General features: G+C 42.8%; 1 protein-coding gene across 7 annotated transcripts in view; it reads left to right on the top strand.

Moving 5' to 3' along the window:
* Positions 1-22577, top strand: part of UGT8 (UDP glycosyltransferase 8) — a 193256-nt gene that overhangs the window by 143618 nt on the left and 27061 nt on the right. For 4 of the 7 annotated variants that reach the window (XM_060186115.1, XM_060186117.1, XM_060186118.1 and 1 more), the window contains one exon: positions 4356-5179. In XM_060186115.1, the coding sequence (XP_060042098.1) occupies positions 4356-5179 (824 nt within the window). Of the gene's footprint in view, positions 1-2471; positions 2595-4355; positions 5180-22577 lie in introns of all 7 variants that reach the window. The other 3 variants (XM_060186119.1, XM_060186121.1, XM_060186120.1) reach the window with 2 other exon arrangements.

Genomic DNA, 22577 nt, shown 5'->3' with positions numbered 1-22577 from the left:
AGAGAAAGACAGACACCTGCAGACCTGCTTCACCGCTTGTAAAGCGACCCCCCTGCAGGTGGGGAGCCGGGGGCTCAAACAGGGATCCTTAGGCGGGTCCTTGCGCTTGGCGCCACCTGCGCTTAACCCACTGCGCTACTGCCCGACTCCCCAAACTTTATTTATTTATTTTTAAAGATTTTACTTATTTATGAGAAAGATAGGAGAGAGAGAAAGAACCAGACATCACTCTGGTACATGTGCTTCCAGGGATTGAATTTAGGACCTCATGCTTGAAAGCCCAATGCCTTATCCACTGTACCACCTCCTGGACCACAGTTATTGTTTTTTTTTTTCCTCCAGGGTTATTGCTAGGCTCGGTGTCGGCACCATGAATCCACTGCTCCTGGAGGCCATTTTCCCCCCCTTTTGTTGCCCTTGTTGTTGTAGCCTCCTTGAGGTTATTATTATTGCCATTGTTGATGTTCGTTGTTGGATAGGACAGAGAGAAATGGAGAGAGGAGAAGACAGACACCTGCAGACCTGCTTCACCGCCTGTGAAGCGACTCCCCTGCAGGTGGGGAGCTTGGGGCTCGAACCGGGATCCTTATGCCTGTCCTTGCACTTTGCGCCACCTGCGCTTAACCCACTGCGCCACCGCCAGACCCCCCTTTTTTTAATGTTTTGATCTGTTTTAAAAGCAGGTTGTTTCCTTGAGTTTTATGTGTTCTTCCTATATATCGGAGCTACAGTTCTTCAGCTTTGTCTTTTCAAAATGCATTCTTTCACAGTTTGAAACTTGTCTTTTCATTCTCTTCCTATTTTCTTTCTTAAAGCAGAAGCCTTTTAATATTTAAAAAATAGACATTTCACTTATTTTAAGAAGATAAAGAGATAGAAGTGAACATTGTTTAATTATGGCTTATGATAGTACTGAAGATTGACCTGGGACCTCAAGGTCTCAGGCTTGAAAGTGTTTTTGTATAGCCATTATGCTGTCTCCCCATCCCAAAAGTTTTTTAATTTTTAAAAACATTTATTTATTTATTTATTCCCTTTTGTTGCCCTTGCTTTATTGTTATCATTATCATTATTATTGATGTCATCGTTGTTGGATAGGACAGAAAGAAATGGAGAGAGGAGAGGAAGACAGAGGGGGACAGAAAGAGAGACCTGCTTCACCACCTGTGAAGCAACCCCCCTGGCAGGTGGGGAGCCGGGGGCTCTAACCAGGATCCTTACGCCGGTCCTTGTGCTTTGCACCACATGCGCTTAACTGGCTGCTCTACTGCCCGACTCCCTACCATCTTATCTTTTTAGATTGCAGAGTGGTTGGTATTCCATTGAATATGTCTCCCATAGCTTCTTTATCTAGCTGTCTGTGGACATTTAGGATGCTCCCTCCTTTAGGCCATTTCGAATAGTGCAGCAATAAACATAGGGGTGCATATATCATTTCAAATTAGTTTCAAATTATAAGTATTTCTTTTTTATTTGTTTACAGACTATTCATATTATTTTCCATAGGGGTTTACTTGTGCATTACTTCTATTTACTCTTAATAGTATATTGTCAACTCATCTAGAAATGACAGAAGTTTTCCTTGGTGTGAGAGAGGGAAAAAAATACTAGCAGTTGCAATGTGTTTTTGTTTTTTTGACCAGAGTTATGCGTAGTTCTGGCATCTGGTGGTACCAAGGATTTAACTTGAGGCCTCAGAGCTTCAGACATGAAAGTCTGTTGCATAAACTGCTATACTATTTCCATCACCAAGAGATAACATATTTTATAGTTTCATCTTGATATTGAAAGAATCTATTGTTAGCCCCCTTTATTTTATTTTTCTTAATTATCTTTATTTATTTATTGGATAGAGACAGCCAGAAATTGAGAGAGAGGGGGTAATAGAGAAAGTCAGAGAGAGAGACATCTGCAGCCCTGCTTCACCCGTGCAAAGCTTTTTCCCCCTGCAGATGGGGACCAGGGGCTTGAACCTGGGTCCTTGCACATTGTAACATGTGTGCTCAACCAGGTGCGCCACCACTCGGCCCCCTTTATTTTCTTTTTCTTTTTCTTTTTTGAATGTTGAAATGGTATAGCTCTTAAAAATATAGCTAGGTAGAAATTTGTGAAAATAAAATGTAAAGATATGATGAGTAGACATGGATATTGATTTGATGTGCGTATGGAGTGGTGTACATATCAGTCTATATTTCCTTGAAGTAAAACTTATGGTATATATGTGTTTACTTGCTGTTTTGATCGTCTATGTCTCTTAGGGTCTTAAACATACTGTGTGACGTATCTGCTGTACATCATTTGTTAACATGAAAGTGTAGAATTATTAGCAGTAAAGTCTACAGTTCCCATCTGCTTTGCCCTTTGTTATCTGCGTTATAAGCTCAGTGCAGAAGGTAGGGTCAGTGACATCAGCCTGCCATCAGCGTTCATTGAGATTCAGTTAACCCTCTTCAACTTCTTCTTTTCTGTAGTACTGTCGAGTGAACCCAGGACCTCACAGATGTGAGAAGCTTCCCCCGTGATTGTTCCCCCCCCCCCATTTTTGAGAAGGAGAGACGAAGAGAAAACGAGAGACTAATAGTGAGGAGAAAGAAGTAGAAACAGCATAACACTATCATTTGTGGAACTTCACTGGCGTTTCCATGATGTGCTGGGGTCGAGTTTAGGGCCTTGAGTAGGTAAAGCACATACTCTAGAATGGCTAGCCATCTGCTGGCCCACCTCTTGAACTAAACTTCCTTCCTTCCTTTCTTCTTTCTTTTTTATTTTTTATTAGTGGCTTCATATTAATTTATAAAATTACAAGATGTAGTGTTCCCACCACCGGAGTTCTGGATCCCCAATCCCTCCATTGTAAGCCACAGCAGTTCTTTTAAGGTTGCTGATATGAGCTGATTATTATTTCTACAACTCTCTCTCTCTATTGGTATCTATTTGCCTCCCCGCCCCCTTTTTTTCCCCTATGGTCCCATCTTCTTGTACTTTCCAAGTCATAATACATCTGTTACTACATCCAAATGTCCCTCCCTTTTGCCTCTTCTCTCTCTGGGTCGTGACGGAGTTGGAGTTCAGAACCTTCTGGTCATCTTCCCCCTGTCATTTCTCCCCCACTGGGAGTATGGATCAAAATTATTTTTGGGGTGCAGAAGGTGGAAGGTCTGGCTTCTATAATTGTTTCTCCCCTGGACAAAGATGTTGGCAGATTGATCTATACCCCAGCCTGTCTCTGTCTTTCCCTAATGGGGTAGGACTCTGAAGAGGTGAGGTTCCAAGACACATTGGTGAGGTCCTCTGCCCAGGGAAGTCAGGATGGATAATCATGAGAGCTTCTGCAACTTCCACTTCTTGAACTTTCTATTAAAAGTTTCTCCTTTGGGTAATGCTATGAAATGAATCAGCAAATTGATATACACATAATAGAGTCTGCCAAGATACTTAAGGTTATTTAAAGGGGAAATCGACATGAAATATTTTACCTCTGTAGAAGAATGTCCTTTTTTTTTTTTTTTGAAGAATTGCTACTTCAAAGAATCATTCTCTAGAACATAATCTTTCTTTGATGTGCTTTGGTCACAGTTGGGAATGTAACTGGTGAAATAAAATAATTTGAATAAGACACACACGTGGTGACATTACAGAAGTTAAAAAACATACACACACACTCACACACACATATCCCAAAAGGAGTCTTCTCTTCTTCTTGGGCTAAGCTTGATGTTCAATTAAAATGTAAATAATATTTCATAGATATCCCATAGCTATTGTTCAGAGAGATATCATTTGCTATTCAGTCTTACGGAAGTTCAAAAAATCTGGTTTTCTGTTACTGATTTGCTTCTGTACTTTAGAATGACATATTTTTAATCTTTCAGTGTATGTTAGCTTTGCTATCCAGTCTATGCTTTAAATATTATCATTTGGCAACCAGAAGTAGTTAGATTAGACATCTTTTTTTATAATAATAATATAATAATAACACCAGGGTTATTATTGGGTCTAAGTACCAACACTATAAATCCACCAATCCCGTTGGCCATTTTTTTCCCTTTTTATTTTTCCTTTCTTTTTTTTCCCCCCCTTTCTCTTTTATTTGATAGAACAAAGAGAAATTGGGAGGGGAGTGGGAGATAGGGAGAGAAAAAGATAAAAACCTGCAGACGGGCTTCACTACTTGTGAAGCGTCTCCCTCGGCAGGTGGGGAGCAAGGGCACAAACGGGATAGTTTTTTAAAGTGATACTTAGACCAAGTATCGGGTCATTGAATTCTTCTTCTTTCTTTTTCTTTTTTTAAAGTCATTATTTTGAACACCAGGAGTTGTATCTTGGTTTAACTCCCTTTGTGGTTGTCATTTCAGCGATGAAGTCTTACACTCCGTACTTCATGCTCCTGTGGAGTGCCTTGGGGATAGCAAGGGCTGCCAAAATCATCATCGTGCCGCCAATAATGTTTGAAAGCCATATGTACATCTTCAAGACACTAGCCTCAGCCTTGCATGAGCGAGGCCATCGCACAGTGTTCCTCCTCTCGGAAGGCAGAGACATCGCCCCGTCTGTCCACTACAGCCTGCAGCGCTACCCAGGCATCTTCAACAGCACCACCTCGGATGCTTTCCTGCAGTCCAAAATGCGGAATATCTTCTCTGGGAGACTGACAGCCATCGAACTATTTGACATCCTGGACCACTACACGAAGAACTGTGACATGATGGTGGGCAACCGGGCCCTGATTCAGAGGCTCAAGAAGGAGAAGTTTGACCTGCTGCTGGTGGACCCGAATGACATGTGTGGGTTTGTGATTGCACACCTCTTAGGGGTGAAGTATGCCGTCTTCTCCACTGGACTCTGGTATCCTGCTGAAGTGGGGGCTCCTGCCCCGCTGGCTTATGTCCCCGAGTTCAACTCACTCCTGACGGACCACATGACATTGCTACAAAGGATGAAGAATACTGGCGTTTACCTCATCTCCAGGTTAGGGGTCAGCTTTCTGGTTCTTCCCAAATACGAAAGGATAATGCAGAAGTACAACCTGCTTCCGGAGAAGTCCATGTACGACCTGGTGCACGGGTCCAGCTTGTGGATGCTGTGTACAGACGTGGCGCTGGAGTTCCCGAGACCCACGCTGCCCAATGTTGTCTACGTGGGCGGGATCCTCACCAAGCCAGCCAGCCCACTGCCAGATGTAAGGTTTGCTGAACACCTTGGTCCTCTGCTTTTATTCATTTATTTATTTTTTTAAATACAAAGGTCAAGTTGTCCGTTTTTCGACTCTTGGAAGAAATAGGAGTGACTATGGTTAATAACTGGTGCTCTCCTGGAATGTCAGAGCCTGCTAGGGGAGGTTGTCTCTGAGGATGCTCCCTTTCTCTTGACCCTGCTTCTGACTCAAATGAGTGTTTTTGCTAACTTGATTCCGCCATAGGGTCACCAGATGGTGGGAAATGGGAGTTTTGATTAAGTGACGGTTGCATTATGTAATGGCTAGTTTTAGTGAGCGTCAGTGGTCTTGCTTTAAATTGAACACAGAGTTTCTTGTGTTCTTCCACAAAAAGGAGAATTGAGGTTCTTCTTTCATAGTCACAACCACTAGACATTTAGGTCCAACAATGAAAACAAGGCAGTAACTTCCATCAAGGTCGTGGGGTCACCTAGCTTTACGTTAACAAGCACATGTTGCTGTTTCAAAAGAAGTCATGCACTTTGTAACTCCTTTTTTTTTTAAATTTTTATTTATAATAAGGAAACACTGACAAAATCATAGGATAAGGGGGATACAACTCCACACAATGCCCACCACCAGAACTCCATATCCCATCCCCTCCCTTGATAGTTCCCCTATTCTTTATTGCTCTGGGAGTATGGACCCAGGGTCATTGTGGGGTGCAGAAAGTGGAAGGTCTGGCTTCTGTAATTGCTTCCCCACTAGACATGGGCATTGACAGGTCGATCCATACTCCCAGCCTGTCTCTCTCTTTCTCTAGTGGGGCAGGGCTCTGGGGAAGCAGGGCTCCAGGACACATTGGTGGAGTCGTCTGTCCAGGGAAGTCCAGTTGGCATCATGGTAGCATCTGGAACCTGGTGGCTGAGAAAAAGTTAACATATAAAGCCAAACAAATTGTTGACTAATCGTGAACCTAAAGGCTGGAATAGTGCAGATGAAGCTTTGACTCCTTTTCAAAGAGGGAACTGGTAGCCCTTTAAGGAAAAGCATTTACTCTTGTAAGTATAACCTAAATTATTTTTTCTAGTTGAGCTGTCAGTGAATCCCCATGTTGTGTTCTTTTTGTTTTTTGTTTTTTTCTTGGAGCATTTCAAGCTTGTAGGAGCCATCATTCTTGTAGTTCTGTAGCTCTGGTGGGTTCTCTTGCCTCAGATTGACTGGGTTTAATCTCAACATCCAATGACATTTATCTGGAAGAGAACACTTGTTTCATTTTTGAAATGATCTCTACTTTTAAACTCTGGAAATAGGCACTCACAACAATTCTGCAAAATTGTTCATGTCGAGTCCTGTCCACTACATATTTTAAAAAAAAATCTGCCAGAGGTTTAATGAAGAGAATTTATAGATTTACTGTGAGAGAATCAGAAAAGATAGCAGTCGTCCCTGGGGAGAATTTGTTATGCAATGATAATGGGATTGCAGAGATGTAACTTTGAGATTTTTCTAGTTTATCCACTAAAATCCATCTTAGAAATTCTACTGATAGATGTTATACAACACAGAAGTGTAGAGTCCATTGAGTTTCTCAGATTACAGGGTGTGGCTATGACTATAAAACAGTAGGGTCTGGACAAACAACCTCTGGGAATTCAGGCTACAGTAATAATAGCTTAGTTGTTACTTGCCTTGGTATTTTATACTGGGGATGGATTAGACTTTCCAGATGTCTGGAAATGATACGACGGTGGGATTTGATTTCACAGTTGGGGTGGAAGAGTAGAGAACATGTCTAAAAGACATTTTTTATGTCTAATGTGTGAGCATAAAGAAGCTGGAGAGAACATGCATTTCATCTATTTTTCCCTTCAGAATTCAGAGAATAGTCCATTCATTTGTCATAGAGATGCAGGGAGGCTGAGCATCTTAAACCAAGGCCACACGGATGGCTGGTGGCAAAGCCAGATAAAATATGGATTGTTTTCTGTTGATTATATCTTCTTCTTCTTCTTCTTTTTTTTTTTTTTTTGGTCAAGATGCCTGTATATCTTGTGACTCATTCTCTTTATTCACACATTCATAGTGTGTACAAAGCAACTTTTTTATTGTGTAAGAGTGCAGTTAGAACAGTATAAAAATTGCATGTTAGCAGCCCAGGAGGTGGCACAGCAGACTAAAAATGATTTCAGGAATATAGGTTTTGAATTTCAAGCTTGGCAGCACAAGTACCAGAGTGGTACACTGGTTCTCTCTTTAATAAGCAGGTAAAATCTTTGAATGAATGAATAAATAAATAAATAAATAAATGGCAGCAATGTGCCCGGCTCAACTTTTTCTTAACTACCCAGCTGCCATTGCATAGTAGATGTCCTTGGAGTGGGTAGATTAAGAAGTGGTCTGGGGGCCAGGCGGTGGTACACCTGGTTAAGCACACACATTACAGGTTCAAGCCCCTGTTCCCCACCTGCAGGGGGAAAGCTTCACAAGTGGTGAAGCAGGGCTGCAGGTGTCTCTCTGTCTCTCTCCCTATCTTTCTCTTCCCTCTCAATTTCTCTCTGTTTCTATCCAATAATAAATAAATAAATACTCTAAATGGGTCCCTATTTGATTAACTATTAAATGTGAGCTTAGTGTGGTCCAGGAGATGGTGCAGTGGATAAAGCATTGGACTCGCAAGCATGAGGTCCCAAGTTCAATCCCTTGCAGCACATGTACCAGAGTGATGTCTGGTTCTTTCTCTCCTCCTATCATTTCGCATGAATAAATAAATAAATAAAATCTTTAAAAAAATTTTAAAAAGTGAACATAGTAATAGCCTCTATTAAGGAGTAACAGTAGTTTTATGAGGGGTTAATAACAACACTACACTTACTAACAGAGCCTGTTGACTGTTAAAATTAGCATGTTCCAGCCATGCAATTGTTCTGTTACATTTATTTCATTCTGCCAGATGGACATAAAGCAACGAGAGAGAGGGAGAAGGAGAGGGAGAGGGAGAGGGAGAGAGAGGGGCAGGCCCAACTCCACCAGAGTTATTGCAGAGTTATTGTTGGGGCTTGGTGCCAGCACTATGCCTAGTGGCCATTTTTTCCATTTTATTGAACAGGACAGAAAGAAATTGAGAGAGGAAGGGGAGATAGAGAGGGAGAGAGAAAGACAGACCCCTGCAGATCTGCTACACTGCTCATGAGGCATCTCTGCTGCAGATGGGGAACCAGAGGTTTGAACCCAGATCCTTGCTCAAACCTTGCATTTAGTACTATGTATACTAAACTGGGTGCGCCACTGTCCACCACCTTTTTTTTTTATTGATTTAATAATAATTGACAAGACTGTAGGATAAGAAGGGGTACAATTCCACATGGTTCCTACCAACAGGGTATCCCATCCTCTCCATTGGAAGCTTTTCAATTCTGTATCCCTCTGGGAGCATGGACCCAGGATCATTATGGGGTGCAGAAGGCGGAAGGTTTGGCTTCTGTAACTGCTTCTCCGCTGAACATGGGCATTAGCAGGTGGATCCATACTTCCAGCTTGTTCTATCTTTCCCTAGTGGAGCAGGGCTCTGGGAAGGTGGGGTTCCAGGACACACTGGTGATGCCATCTGCCCAGGGAAGGCAGGTTGGTGTTATGGTAGCATCTGCAACTTGGTGACTTTATATTAAGATATAAAGCAGGACAAATTGTTGAATGACTAGGAACCTAAAGGAAAGAATATAGCAGATGAGATTTGGGGTTTTCATGTTGGAAGAAGCTAGGAAGTCTATTTTAGGTATATTCCAAGGGGCCCATGACTTTACTAATTTTTGTGTGAGCCCAACAGCTAACATGCAAGTCCGGCCCCCATTTTCTACTGTCTTGAATTCTAGTCACACCTAAGATTATCATAATTATTAGTTTTTCTGTGGGCTGCTGTACCAATTAAAATATAGGTTCTTTAAAGAATATATACCCTACTTTAAAAAATTTATTTATTTATTTATTCCCTTTTGTTGTCCTTGTTGTTTTAATTGTTTTAGTTATTATTGATGTCGTCGTTGTTGGATAGGACAGAGAGAAATGGAGAGAGGAGGGGAAGACAGAGAAGGGGAGAGAAAGACAGACACCTGCAGACCTGCTTCACCGCCTGTGAAGCGACTCCCCTGCAGGTGGGGAGCCGGGGGCTCGAACCGGGATCCTTACGCCGGTTCCTGCGCTTTGCGCCACATGCGCTTAACCCACTGCGCCACCGCCTGACCCCCCCCCATCCCCTACTTTTTAATCTTCCTATCCCATGTATCTAGAAGTGGTAGGTTCTGAATAAATGTGTCATAGCAAATGAGCTGCATCAGATAGAAATAGTTGTTCCCAAATAGTCGGTCCAGCTAGTAGAACAATGTTGTGGACGTTATATTCATGATCTTTTTATTCCAGATTTAATCCTTCATACTATTCTAATCACTGAGCAACCAAACACATCCCAGGCAAAGTTATTCTGGTGAATCGAAGCAGCTACTGAGCTGATGCTAAGAAATGAAGATCCCTGTACACTTCTTCCCTGGTCAATCAGAATGGCCTCTGCTATGCCCTAAATAAGTCTATGAACAGAGATAAGTAGGGCCATTTGGCTTCTGCTGTTTTGATTATATTTAGGGATGGCACAGCTCTTTCCTAGCCAGACAGGGCTAAAAGTTTTGAGGATCTCTTCATTTTACCAGTTATAAAGATGTACTTTTTAAATTCTTTATTTATTTCTTTATTTTTTTTACTATCTTTTATTTATTGGATAGATACAGCCAGAAATCAAGAGGGAAGGGAGGGGTAGAGAGAGTGAGAGACAGAGAGACACCTGCAGCACTGTTTCACCACTTGTGAAGCTTTCCCCTGCAGATGGGGACTGGAGGCTTGAACTTAGGTCCTTGTGCATTGTAACATGTGTGCTCAACCAGGTGCGCCACCACCCAGCCCCTTCTTTATTTATTTTAACTAGAGTACTGCTCAGCTCTGGTTTATCGTGGTGCTGAGGATCGAACCTGGAACCTTTAGTGCCTCAGCCATGAAAAATGTTTTTATAGCCCTTATTTATTTTTTGTAAGGATAGTGGCTTTTATATATGTATACAGGCAAACTCCAGATAAGAGATGAAGAGAAGTAAGTAGCTTGAGACCAAGGACAGGGTCATGAATAACTGCTGTTTGTCATTTTATCATTTGCCAGGAAGCACTCCCCACCCTCAAAAAAAACAAAAAAAACAACTAAATAAAAGACATTTAGTCACAGATGCATGAAATTAACTACTGGTAAGCAGATCAGGTTATGAGAAGACTAAAACCAAGAAACAGATTGGTGACTTTCCATGGTCAGTTTTCACTGTCACTTAGACCCTGTTCTATATACATAATGGAAAACAAAGCCCCCCACCACCACCACCACAAACACGTGCGCTCTCTCTCTCTCTCTCTCTCTCTCTCTCTCACTCTCTCTTTCTCTTGGGGGTTTATACGCTTCTAAAGTATGTATTTTCCTCTCTTTTCTGTCCATGCATTGTCTCAATAAATACTTGTCTTCCTGGGGGGTGGGGGGGGTAGTGCTAGGCTGAAATATGAGGCTAGAGACTTTTGGGTCAAGAGACTTAGTCCAGGAATGCAGCAGATGTGAAAGGTGAATACCATTTTTTTAAATATGCTACATTTAAGTGATCTTATAAAATATAAATCAAGAGATGAGATTTTAACCACTGTACTGCATTGATTGAAATGTTTGCTCCTGAGTAAGGAGCATATATATGTATGCATGTGTGTATATATATATTTAATAGCTAGTTTCTTATTTTGGGTGTGTTCATTCACAAATAACTTTCACAGAAAATCTTCAGTTATATCCTGCTGCTAGGCCACACCACTACTAGACTAGATTGGTAGTTACAGGATATCAGAAAGCTGAGGAGAGATGAATGGTCTAATGGTCTAACTTGCGTGACTGAACTTAAGTCTTCACTACAGCTTGATAGTTGGGTCATAATTGGCAGATTCTGTTAGGGGACTCATCAGTGTAACACACTGTTGACGAACTTTCTTGCAAAAGTTTTGTAGGTATATGTGTCTTTTATTTTGTGGCAAGCAACCATGTTGCCTTACAATGTTTATCTGTCCAGGAAGTGATGATTATTGGAATCATCAATACTTAATTATTCACTTGACTGAGGTGGTAATGTTCTAAACAGCATTGTAGTATCAGATATCTGGTCAGTTGCTTCTTTTTAAAAATTTTTTATACCTTTTAATTATCTTTATCTATTGGGTAGAGATAGCCAGAAATTGAGAGGAGATGGGAGAGAGACAGAGAGACACCTGCAGCCCCACTTCAGCACTTGTGAAGCTTTCCCCTTGCAGGTGGAGACCAGGGCTTGAACCGGGGTCCTTGCACATTGTAACATGTGAACTCAACCAGGCGCGCCACCACCTGGCTCTGGCCAGTCGCTTCTGTGCATCATGGGCATTTAAGGACTTGATGATGGAAAGGAAATCAAAATATATGAACATATTCAAACAAACTTTTCCATGAGTGATATTGTAGGGCGAGACATGATTTTTAACCACCTTCTTACCTCTGTTAAGTACTTACATTTTAAGATGTGCAGTTGTTCATCTAGATATTTGGTCAGACTTTGGTGATGTTTTGGAATGGGCAGCAGATGTTTTGGGATGGGCAGCAGTACAGTACAATGTATACACTCTGTTTGAGTGTATACATTGCTCTGCATAAGAATTTGGGTTCAGGGTGCTGAGTGGTAGTGCAGCAGGTTAAGCACATATGGCATGAAGCCCAAGGACCAGCATAAGGATCCCGGTTCGAGCCCCCCAGCTCCCCACCTGCAGTGGGGTCGCTTCACAAGCAGTGAAGCAGATCTGCAGGTGTCAATCTTTCTCTCCCCCCTCTGTTTTCCCCTCCTCTCTCCATTTCTCACTGTCCTATCCAATAACAATAATAACAGTAATAGTGATAACAGCAATGATAAGCAACAAAAGGGGGGAAAATGGCCTCTAGGAGCAGTGGATTCATGGTGCAGGTACCGAGCCCCAGCGGTAACCCTGGAAGCAAATAAAAAAAAAGAATTTGGGTTCAGCTCCCCCATCCCCACTTGCAGGTGCAAAACTTCACAAGCAGTGAAGCAGGTGAAGTGTCTCACTTTCTCCCTCTGTATCTCTCCCACCCCTCTCAGTTTTTCTCTGTGCTATCAACACAAACCAATACAAACCAAAAAGACAAAACAAAAAGCATTGGCAATATTAAGAATATATATATATATATATATATATATATATAATTATATTTTTTTCACTGGAATTATTGCAAGTGCTCAGTGCCTGCTCTACACATTACCACCCTTGGTGACCATTCCCCCACTTCTACTTAATTTGGTGGGACAGACAGAAATTGTGAAGGGAGAGGGAGATAGAGAAGGAAAGAAAAAGAGTGACACCTGTGGGCCTGCTTTACTGCCTGTGAAGTTTAACCCTTTCAGGCGGGCAGCTGGAGCTCCAACCCAGGCCCTTGTAAATGGTGGTGTGTGTGCTCAGCCATATGTGCCTCCTGCCAGCTCCTGGGGAATTTTTTTTCTTCTCTTTATTTTATTTTATTGCCTCCAGGGCTATTGCTGGGGCTCGGTGCCTGCACTACCAATCCACTGCTCCTATTACTGTTATTGTTGCCACCACTATTGTTGCTGTTGTTGGATAGGACAGAGAGAAATGGAGAGAGGAGGGGAAGACAGAGAGGGGGAGAGAAAGACACCTGCAGACCTGCTTCACCGCCTGTTAAGCGACCCCCCCAGCAGGTGGGGAGCCAGGGATCCTTACATTGGTCCTTGTGCTTTGTGCCATGTGCATTTAACCCGTTGTGCTGCCACCTGGCTTCCCCGGGGAATATTTTTAACTGCTCATTTTTGAAAATGATATGTTTTGGAAATGCAGTTAGTACCAGCTTTTTTTTTTTTTTTTCTGGTATGATAGTCTTCACACATATTCCAGTTCCAAGCTAAACAGTTCTGTGTTGAAATCAAAATGCTGCTGTCAGACCTGTTCCTACAGAGAGGATCGGGGAGCCAGGAGCCTCTGAAGATTGGTGGCAGTGAGGACAAGTCACGTATTTTAGAATTTTATTTATGGAATTTTTCTAATGCCAGCTTTCCAGGGGCTTGTGGCAAAGTAGCCAAGTGGGAAAACATGGGGATTTTCCAGCCAAAAGTTGCAGGCATATAATCTTGGCCTTTACTGAGATTCTTTTGAATGAGAGCAAGAAAGCTAGCTGGAGAGAAATAAACATTGAAGTAACGGAACAGATATTTTTCCAGCACTTCTTAATCCAGAATATCTTCTAATTGCATCTAAAATCAAATAGATGTAGAAAAAACATCTCCTAGCAGAGTGCACATGAAAAATAAAATCACTTCATAGAGAGAGTGCAGAGGGCACCATATCCACTCTTCCTCCACTGCCAGTCTTCAGATATAGGAACCAAACTTAAAATGACATTGAGTACCTGGGCAGTAGCACAGCGGGTTAAGTGCACATGGCGCAAAGCACAAGGACCAGTGTAAGGATCCTGGTTCAAGCCCCTGTCTCCCCACCTGCAGGGGGGTTGCTTCACAATCGGTGAATCAGGTCTGTAGGTGTCTATCTTTCTCTCCCCTTCTCTGTCTTCTCCTCTCTCCATTTCTCTCTGTCCTGTCTAACAACAACAACAACAGCAATGACAACAACAAGGGCAACAAAAATGGGGAAAAAAGGACCTCTAGGTGCAGTGGATTCACAGTGCAGGCACTGAGTCCCAGCGATAACCCTGGAGGGAAAAAAAAAAAAAAGACATTGCTAGGCAGACCAGAAGTCTTTAGTCTTTGCACTTATAGTAGAAGGGCCAGGCTTTGAACCCAATCAGAAGCATCTGCCAGATGGACACAAAGCAACCTGAAAGAGACCCAACTCACTCCCTCTCCCTTTCCCTCTCCCTCTCCCTCTCCCTCTCCCTCTCCCTCTCCCTCTCCCTCTCCCTCTCCCTCTCCCTCTCCCTCTCCCTCTCCCTCTCCCTCTCCCTCTCCCTCTCCCTCTCCCTCTCCCTCCCTCTCCCTCTCCCTCTCTCTCCCTCTCCCTCCCCCTCTCCCTCCCTCTTCCCCTCCCTTCACTCTCTCTTTCTCTCTCCCTCTCTCCTCTCTTACTTTTTCTTCCTCCCTCCCTCCCTCCCTTCCTCCCTCCCTTCCTCCCTTCCTTTCTTTTGCCTCCAGAGTTATTACTAGGGCTTAGTGCCGGCACTGCAAATCCACTGCTCCTGGCGGCCATTTAAAAAATTTTATTGCATAGGACAGAGAGAAATTTAGAGAGGGAGAGAGAAAGATAGACACCGCAGACTTGCTTCACCACTTGTGAAGAGTCCCCCATGCAGGGGGGAGTGGGGACCCCTTAACTGGATCCTTGCCCAGGTCCTTGAGCTTTGTACTATGTGCGCTTAACCGGGTGCTATACTGCCGGGCCCCTTCTTCACTTTTCCTATTTCTATAAGATAGTTTTGATTCCTGTTACAGTAGATCTGGAAATGCAAATGCTTTCAGCATAAATATAGGCAGTCTTTTAACAGGTTTTCTAGAAAGTGCTATTAAAGATAAAACAACTATGAGGCATGGAGAGAAAGAAGAGAAGGAGAGAGTGACATGCTTAGTTTAGTAGTAAAAAGACCACTATGCTGCCAAAATGTCCATTTGAAAACTGTTCATGAAAATATAAAGTTAAGTATAAGCAATTACCCGTTTTCAGTTAACAAAGCCTACCCTTTGCATCTTTTTAAAAATTTTTAAAAAAATATTCATTTTCCCTTTTGTTGCCCTTGTTGTTTTATTGTTATAGTTATTATTGTTGTTATTGATGTCGTTGTAGTTGGATAGGACAGAGAGAAATGGAGAGAGGAGGGGAAGACAGAGAGGGAGAGAAAGACAGACACCTGCAGACCTGCTTCACCGCCTGTGAAGCGACTCCCCTGCAGGTGGGGAGCCAGGGGCTCGAACCAGGATCCTTATGCCGGTCCTTTGCATCTTTTTAAGACAGAGATAGAGCAGTAGAGAAAGAGTGAAAGACCTGAGGTTCCACAGTCCCAAGTTCAATTCCCCTGCACCACCATAAGTCAGAGTTGAGCAGTGCTCTGGTAAAGAAGAAGAAGAACGAGAAAAAAAGTATTTAGAAAGAAAGAGTGAAAGAGGCCACAGGTCTTCTTCTTCTAGCGTTTGCCCTTCTTCCGTAGCCAGTCAACAGCGTCAGGTTGAGCCTGATGTCAAGTTTCGAGACCTCCTTTGAATCTGGAGAGGTGGCAGTCATTGACTATGTGGGTCATAGTCTGTCTGCCACAGGACTAAAGCTTCTTCAGTGCAGTGGGGGCCAAGCCGGAACCTGGGTCACACACTTGATGAAGCAGTGTACTATCCAGGTGAGCTATTTCTCTGTCCCTTCTTTCATTATTTACACTTAGTTAAGTTTTTTAATGTTATTTATTTATTTATAATTTGATAGAACAGAGAGAAATTGAGAAAGAAAGAGAGAGACCCCGGCAGCACTGCTTTACCATTTGTGGAGTTTTTCCCCTGCAGGTAAGGACTGGGCCTTTGAACCCAGATCCTTGCACAGGGTAATAATATGTGCACTTAAACAGGTGGGCCACTGCCCAGCCCCTTAGTTCAGTTTTGAATGAGTTGTTTTATAAGTAAAATTTCAAAGGAAATGTGTTTATTCTCATGAAGATTTCAAGGGTAGAGATCTGTGCTTACATGGGTAGTTTAGTTCTTTTCTGTGGTGAAGATAGAGAAATTCCCATAGTCTTCATCAGCCTAGAAGCTTTTGATGTTATACAGAGTGTTAGCTGAAGATCAAAAGTGAAGTTGTTTTTGTCCTAGATTAGACACAGTTGTATGCTGGACAGTTCACTTTTCCAAGTGTGTGTAAACTTCCTTTGATGGCAACAGTTTATTCTTATAGACTTATGAGTAAAGTTGAAATCTTTGGAGAAAAAAAAACCATTCTGATTACTCAATGGAAATCATATGTAATATATCATGTCTGTTAATTTAGTTAAATAAACTCCTTAGGCTGGGCTGATTTACCTTCTAATCCAAATGGCTTTTCAGTGAGATGCCAAACGCTCCCAGGCTGGCAGCTTTATTCATGACTGTACACAATCAGTGGTTATATTGATAACTCTCCTTCTTCCAGCTGAATAGGGCTCTAAAGTTTTATAGCCAGTATTTGAGTGTGTACCTTTGTCTTTCTCTTTAAGAAGTCAGTATTAGGCACTACTGGTTACTACCAGCTGAAGCCTCACACAGCTGCGTATTTAGCATTTAATCATGATAGGAATTGCTAATTAGAACATCAAACTGAACAAAGCATACCCAGTGGAGTCAATACAATGCCATTTCTGTTGGAGAAATAGAAACAGATAATCTTTCTGCATGCGTTGTTCCATTAAGAAGCGTTTGTGCTGAATATGTAAAGCAGGCCGACTTTAACAAAATGTTCTAACCCCATAGGAAGAATTCATCAGTAGCAGCCTTTCCCAGAAATCCGCAATCTTTTTGAAATATGACTCACCTTCCTCAAAACTGTCAGATTTACATGTGGCCTTTCAGTTTCTTTTTTACATGGTTTGTATTATATTAATTAATTAATTAATTAATTGGATAGAGACAGCCAGAAATCGAGAGGGAAGGAGGGAGATAGAGAATGAGAGAGAGGCAGAGAGACATCTGCAGCCCTGCTTCACCACTCACAAAGCTTTCCCCCTGTAGGGGGTGACCGGGGGCTCGAACCCATGTCCTTTCGGCACATTGTGACGTGTGTCAACCAGGCCCGCCTTTCAGTTTATCACTTATTTAGACAGTCCTCTCCAATCTGAAGCTCACATCTCCACACATACATTTAACTGCTGTTCTCTGCCAGGCTTGGTCTCACCTTTCATGTGAACTCCACAGGACATCGTTAAGCCCCGCCTCTCTCTCTCTCTCTCTCTCTCTCTCAGCCTCGAAGTCTGTCCCTCACCCTCGTCAGCCTTTGTACCTCTAGCTGCTCAGTGTTTCACATTCCCCTTGTCTTTCATTAAAGCCACTGTGTTTCCGAGTCTCAGATGCAGTTAGCTGGAGCAAAGACGGTCACGAAGACAGTTGTTGAGTGCTGTGTTAACAGCTGATAGCGACTCCACGGATTACCTTTCTAGGAGGAATGAATATTTTATGAAACTGGCAGTCTAGTAAGGCATAAGGCCGGAGAGTCTTTAGTCTGGTTAGTGAAACAGTGAAAGGCAGAGGTATTGTTTCTAGAGGGGGAAGGGCCCTTTCTGCTTGTACCTAAACTCAGTTCCCATCAACCACTCACACGGGTGGTTTTACTCTTAAGACAGCAATGATACATTCTGAACTTTCCCTCCCTCCCTCCCTCCCTTCCTTCCTTCCTTCCTTCCTTCCTTCCTTCCTTCCTCTCTTTCTTTCTTTCTTTCTTTCTTTCCCTCTCTCCCTCTCCCTCTCTCTCTCTCTCCCTTTCTTTCTTTCTTTCTTTCTTTCTTTCTTTCTTTCTTTCTTTCTTTCTTTCTCTGTTGCTTTCTTTTCTCCCTTTCTTTCCCTCTCCCTCCCCTCCACTCTCTCCTTTCGTTCTTTTGAGAAAGGGAGAGAAGGAGAAGGTAAGAGAGAAAGCCAGAATCTCACTCTGGCACACACAATGCCGGGGACTGAGCTCATGCTTGAGGGGCAGTGCTTAATACGCTATGCCACTTCCCAGGCCACCGCTTAAATTTTGCTTTTTTGTTTGTTTGTTTTATTTTTCCCTTCCTTTCCCAACTCCTCCTCTTTCTCTTCCTCCTCCTATTCCTTTCTCTTTATCCTCCTCTTTGTCTTTTTTTTCTTTTTGATACAGACTGAGGGAAATAAAAAGGGATGGGGGAGGGAGACATCTCAACACTGTTCCACCATTAAAGAAGCTTCTCTCTACATGCAGGGACCAGGGGTTTGAACCTAGGTCCTTGAGCACGGTAACCTATGTGCTCTTCTGGGTGCACTACTACCTGGCCCTCTGCATTTTGAACTTTTCATGGTCCAGCTCACAGTCATTGTGAGTTCAAAAGGAGAAGAATACTACTGACCTGACATGGAGCTTCTATACCAGTGTTTGGGTTTAAACAAATCACTGGAATTACAGACCAAATTGTGTAACATTATATATCCTTTCCAGAAGATTGATATGTCTTTTTAAACTCTGCCAGCCTTATTTATTAAATTATAATTTTTATTGAATAGAAACAGAGAAATCTAGATAAGAAAGGGGACTAGAAAAGGAGAGACACCTACAGCACTGCTTCACCACTCTTGAATAACCCCCCGACAACCCCCTACCTAGGTGGGGACAAGGGGCTTGAACCTGCGTCCTTGCACATAGTAACGTGTGTACTCAACCGGGTGCGCCATCTCCTGGCCTCTCTGCCAGTCTGATTGAAGTCGGTTTTCCTATAGAATATATATGATGTATAACACAGAACACATGTTGTGATTGCTTTATTAGCTAAAGGGAAAAAAAAAAGAAATATTCCAAATGTCTTTTACCATTATATCCAGACCATAAAATAACATGTAGAAATGCTTAGGTAAGTCATGTACTTATTCATCTAATAAATATCCACTGAACACTTTCCTAAGTTCAGTTTCTTGTGTTAGCACCTGGAAATGCAGAATTTAGCAAAAAATCAATCAAACAAACAAAAAAACTCTTGTACCTTTGAGGCACTTGAGTATGGTAATAGAAAAAGAATATTAAATTTCTGGTTGTGGGGAGTCAGGTGGTAGCACAGTGGGTTAAGCACACGTCGCACAAAGCGCAAGGACCCATGTAAGGATCCCGGTTTGAGCCCCCGGCTCCCCAACTGCAGGGGAGTCGCTTCACAGGCGGTGAAGCAGGTCTGCAGGTGTCTGTCTTTCTCTCCCCCTCTGTCTTCCCCTCCTCTCTCCATTTCTCTCTGTCCTATCCAACAACGATGACAACAATAATAACTACAATAATAAAACAACAACAGCAACAAAAGGGAATAAATAAAGAAATATTAAAAAAAAAGATTTTCTGGTTGCTTTATATGATACTTAGGACTGCCATGTATAGGAGACAGAGACCTGCAGAGTATGGAGTTAGACTATAGGGGTGACAAACAGGTTCACTAAGAACTTTTTCTTTTCTTTTTTACCTGAACCTTCCAAGGACGCTCTGCTAGTTTTTCTGCCTCTGGTTTCTAGATCTGCTCCATGGAAATACTTGCTATAAGATCCTCTGCAGAGCCCAGGACTAACTAACCTTCTGTGGAAGGTTCAGAAAGGAAAAACTCAGACTGGGAACAAGCTAGAGACATTTTGGCCTTCCCCCCAATCTGTTCCTTCACACTTCACATTGACAAATTCAAAGTTTGTGGAGGTTTCTTTTTTATTTTATTTTATTTATTTTATTTTTTTCCTCCTCCAGGGTTATTGCTGGGCTTGGTGCCTGCACCATGAATCCACCGCTCCTGGAGGCCATTTTTTTTCCCCCTTTTGTTGCCCTTGTGTAGCTTCGTTGTGGTTATTATTATTGCCCTTGTTGACGCAATTCGTTGTTAGATAGGACAGAGAGAAATGGAGAGAGGAGGGGAAGACAGAGAAGGGGAGAGAAAGACAGACACCTGCAGACCTGCTTCACCTCCTTGAAGCGACTCCCCTGCAGGTGGGGAGCCGGGGGCTCGAACCGGGATCCTTACGCCGGTTTCTGCGCTTTGCGCCACATGCGCTTAACCCACTGCGCCACCGCCCGACCCCCGGAGGTTTCTTATATAAGACACTGTGCAGCCCCCCACCCCACCCCAATCCCTGCCAACTCCAGGGCTGTCACTGGGGCTTGGTGCCACTACGGATCCACTGCTCGTGGCAGCCATTTTTTTTCCTTTTTTTATTTTTTACTTGATAGAACAGAGAGAAATTGAGAGGGGAGGGGGAGATAGAGAGAGAGAAAGACAGACACCTGCAGACCTGCTTCACTGCTCATGAAGTGTCTCCTCTGTATGTGGGGAGCAGGGGCTTGAACCCTGGCCTTGAACAGGTCCTTGCACATATTATTTATTATCTGCACTTAACCAGGTGTGCCACTGCCCAGTCCCCCAGCTTTTTTAAAAAATATTTTTTATTATTTTTTATCGGAATGAGAGTGAGAGGCAGAAAGAGACCAGAGCACTGCTCAGCTCTGGTGTACAGCCGTGCATAGAATTGAACCTGAGATCTTGGAACCTCAGGCATGAAAGTCTTTTTTTTTTTTCTATCTTTTTATTTATTTATTACTGGATAGATACTGGGGGAGATAGAGAGGATAGAGACAGACAGAGAGACACCTGCAGGTCTGTTCCACCGCTTGTGAAGCTTCCCCCTGCAAGTGGAGACCTTGGGTTTGAACCCAGGTCCTTGTGCATGGTAATGTGTGCGCTTAACCAAGTGTATCACTGCCTGGTGCCATGAAAGTCTTTTTGTATAGCCATTATACGATCTCCCACTTCCATAGTACTGTGTGTCTCCTTTCACAGAGAGCAAGTTCTTTCTGCTTCTGCTGATGCTGACATTAGGTCATTCTGATCTATGGTTCATAATAAATGTTCTTTTCTTATTGTAAACTTGTTCCTGCCCATCCTTGTTTGGATGGTAAGATTTTGTCATTTTATTGTTTCTCTGGGTTTTATAAGTTGGTTGTCACAGAACACGCATATTCAGGTCTGATGGCCATTAGTTATCTCTTACTAGACAAGATTTTTCTAGTTTCCATTAAAAGTTTTCTCTTACTAGACAACATTTTTCTAGTTTCCATTCAAAGTTTTCTCTTACTAGACAACATTTTTCTAGTTTCCATTCAAAGTTCACCTTAGGTCTTTTCTGAGCTGATAGGTATTTTGACTGGGGTCATTACTTCATCTTTATGAAAGAAGTGCCCAGAATTGAGAGATGAAATGCATGCCTTTTCTTGTGTGAGACTTTGGGTTCCTTTTCCAGAACCACAGGGGAGCACATGGGACTATCAGTTCCATTTCAGATGACATGTTTCTAACAAAGTTACAGATGCTAGATATAGGCTAGGGCCCAGGGTTCTGAATAGATGTGTATGTGTATTCCTAAGTAAGGGACAATTATATACCTTAAAGTTAAAGTGCTTATAGACCTCCATGATTAGACTTAGCCCTAATAAACCTCACAGTCTAGTAGAATGGCCTAGAAAAGACACCATGAATCATCTAATCATATATTTATTACCTAGGCCTAGATACCCTCCTCTCTTACCCCCTGCTTCACTCCCTCAGTCTCACCAAGGGAGCTCCACTTACGGTGGTGGAGGTGCAGGTGCGTTGGTGTTTTCCTTCCTTTCCCCTCCCTCCCTCCCTCCCTTCCTTTCTCTCCTTTCCTCCCCTCCTCTCTTCCCATCCCTCCTCCCCTCCCCTCCCTTCCCTTCCCTCTTTTTTCCCCCCTCCCTTCCCCTCCCCTCCCCTCCCCTCCCCTCCCCTCCCCTCCCCTCCCCTCCCCTCCCCTCTCCTCTCCTCCCAGTCCTTCCTTGGTTTATTTGTTCTTTAACTTGCTGAGCAGTATTGGCTGGTACTACCTTGTACTGATCTTCCATCAGATGATCTGTAGGCTCTTTCATGACTTCTGTAAATTGTATAACCTGCTAGGATTTGAATGCCCGTACTATTTGTGAAAGAAAACTCCCAAGTGAAAATGAAGGGCAACAGTCTCTGGCTCTTTGCCACTGTCTTTACCAAACTCCACTCACTGACTTCATTCATGCATCAGTTCTGTCAGCAAATACTGATTGTCAGGCATTATTCCAGGTGCCATGATTGGCCAGATGCAGTGGAGATGGCCAGGATGGAATGATGAAGCCTCTCTGGGATCTTGTTAATTTGGAAGAATTTGCACCCTGTGTTCTCCCATTTTTTTTTTGCCTTGACATTTCAGTTTTTTTTTTTTCCCATTGGTTCTTCTCCATAAATTCCAAAAGGAAAGTCAGTTGGAACTAACCTCAAGAGGCCACTTGATACTGGAGCAAACACAGACTTGGATGCAATACAAGTTTGTGCTTTAGCAGCAGTTCATTTCTACTGGTTGTAGGGCTCTTGAATGAATTTGCCCAACTTCTCTGAACTTCAAAATTGTTATCTGTGACCCTTGGTCTCCTTGCATCCATTCCTTAAGAGACAGCTTGGTTGGGGGCAGGGGGGATGAAGTTCACCTGTAAGTCCCAAACTAGTATAGAAACCTTCTCATCTATATGTCAGGAGACTAATCTACCTTTTAAATGTGTCTAGAAAGGATAGTATCATTAATAGAGCATAATGTCTGATCCCACATCCAACAGATATGAGACAC

The sequence above is a fragment of the Erinaceus europaeus genome, chromosome 2 (assembly GCF_950295315.1).
Source record: "Erinaceus europaeus chromosome 2, mEriEur2.1, whole genome shotgun sequence".
NCBI lineage: Eukaryota > Metazoa > Chordata > Mammalia > Eulipotyphla > Erinaceidae > Erinaceus > Erinaceus europaeus.
The sequence above is the reverse complement of the archived record's forward strand: the minus strand, read 5'-3'. Positions and strand labels throughout refer to the sequence as shown.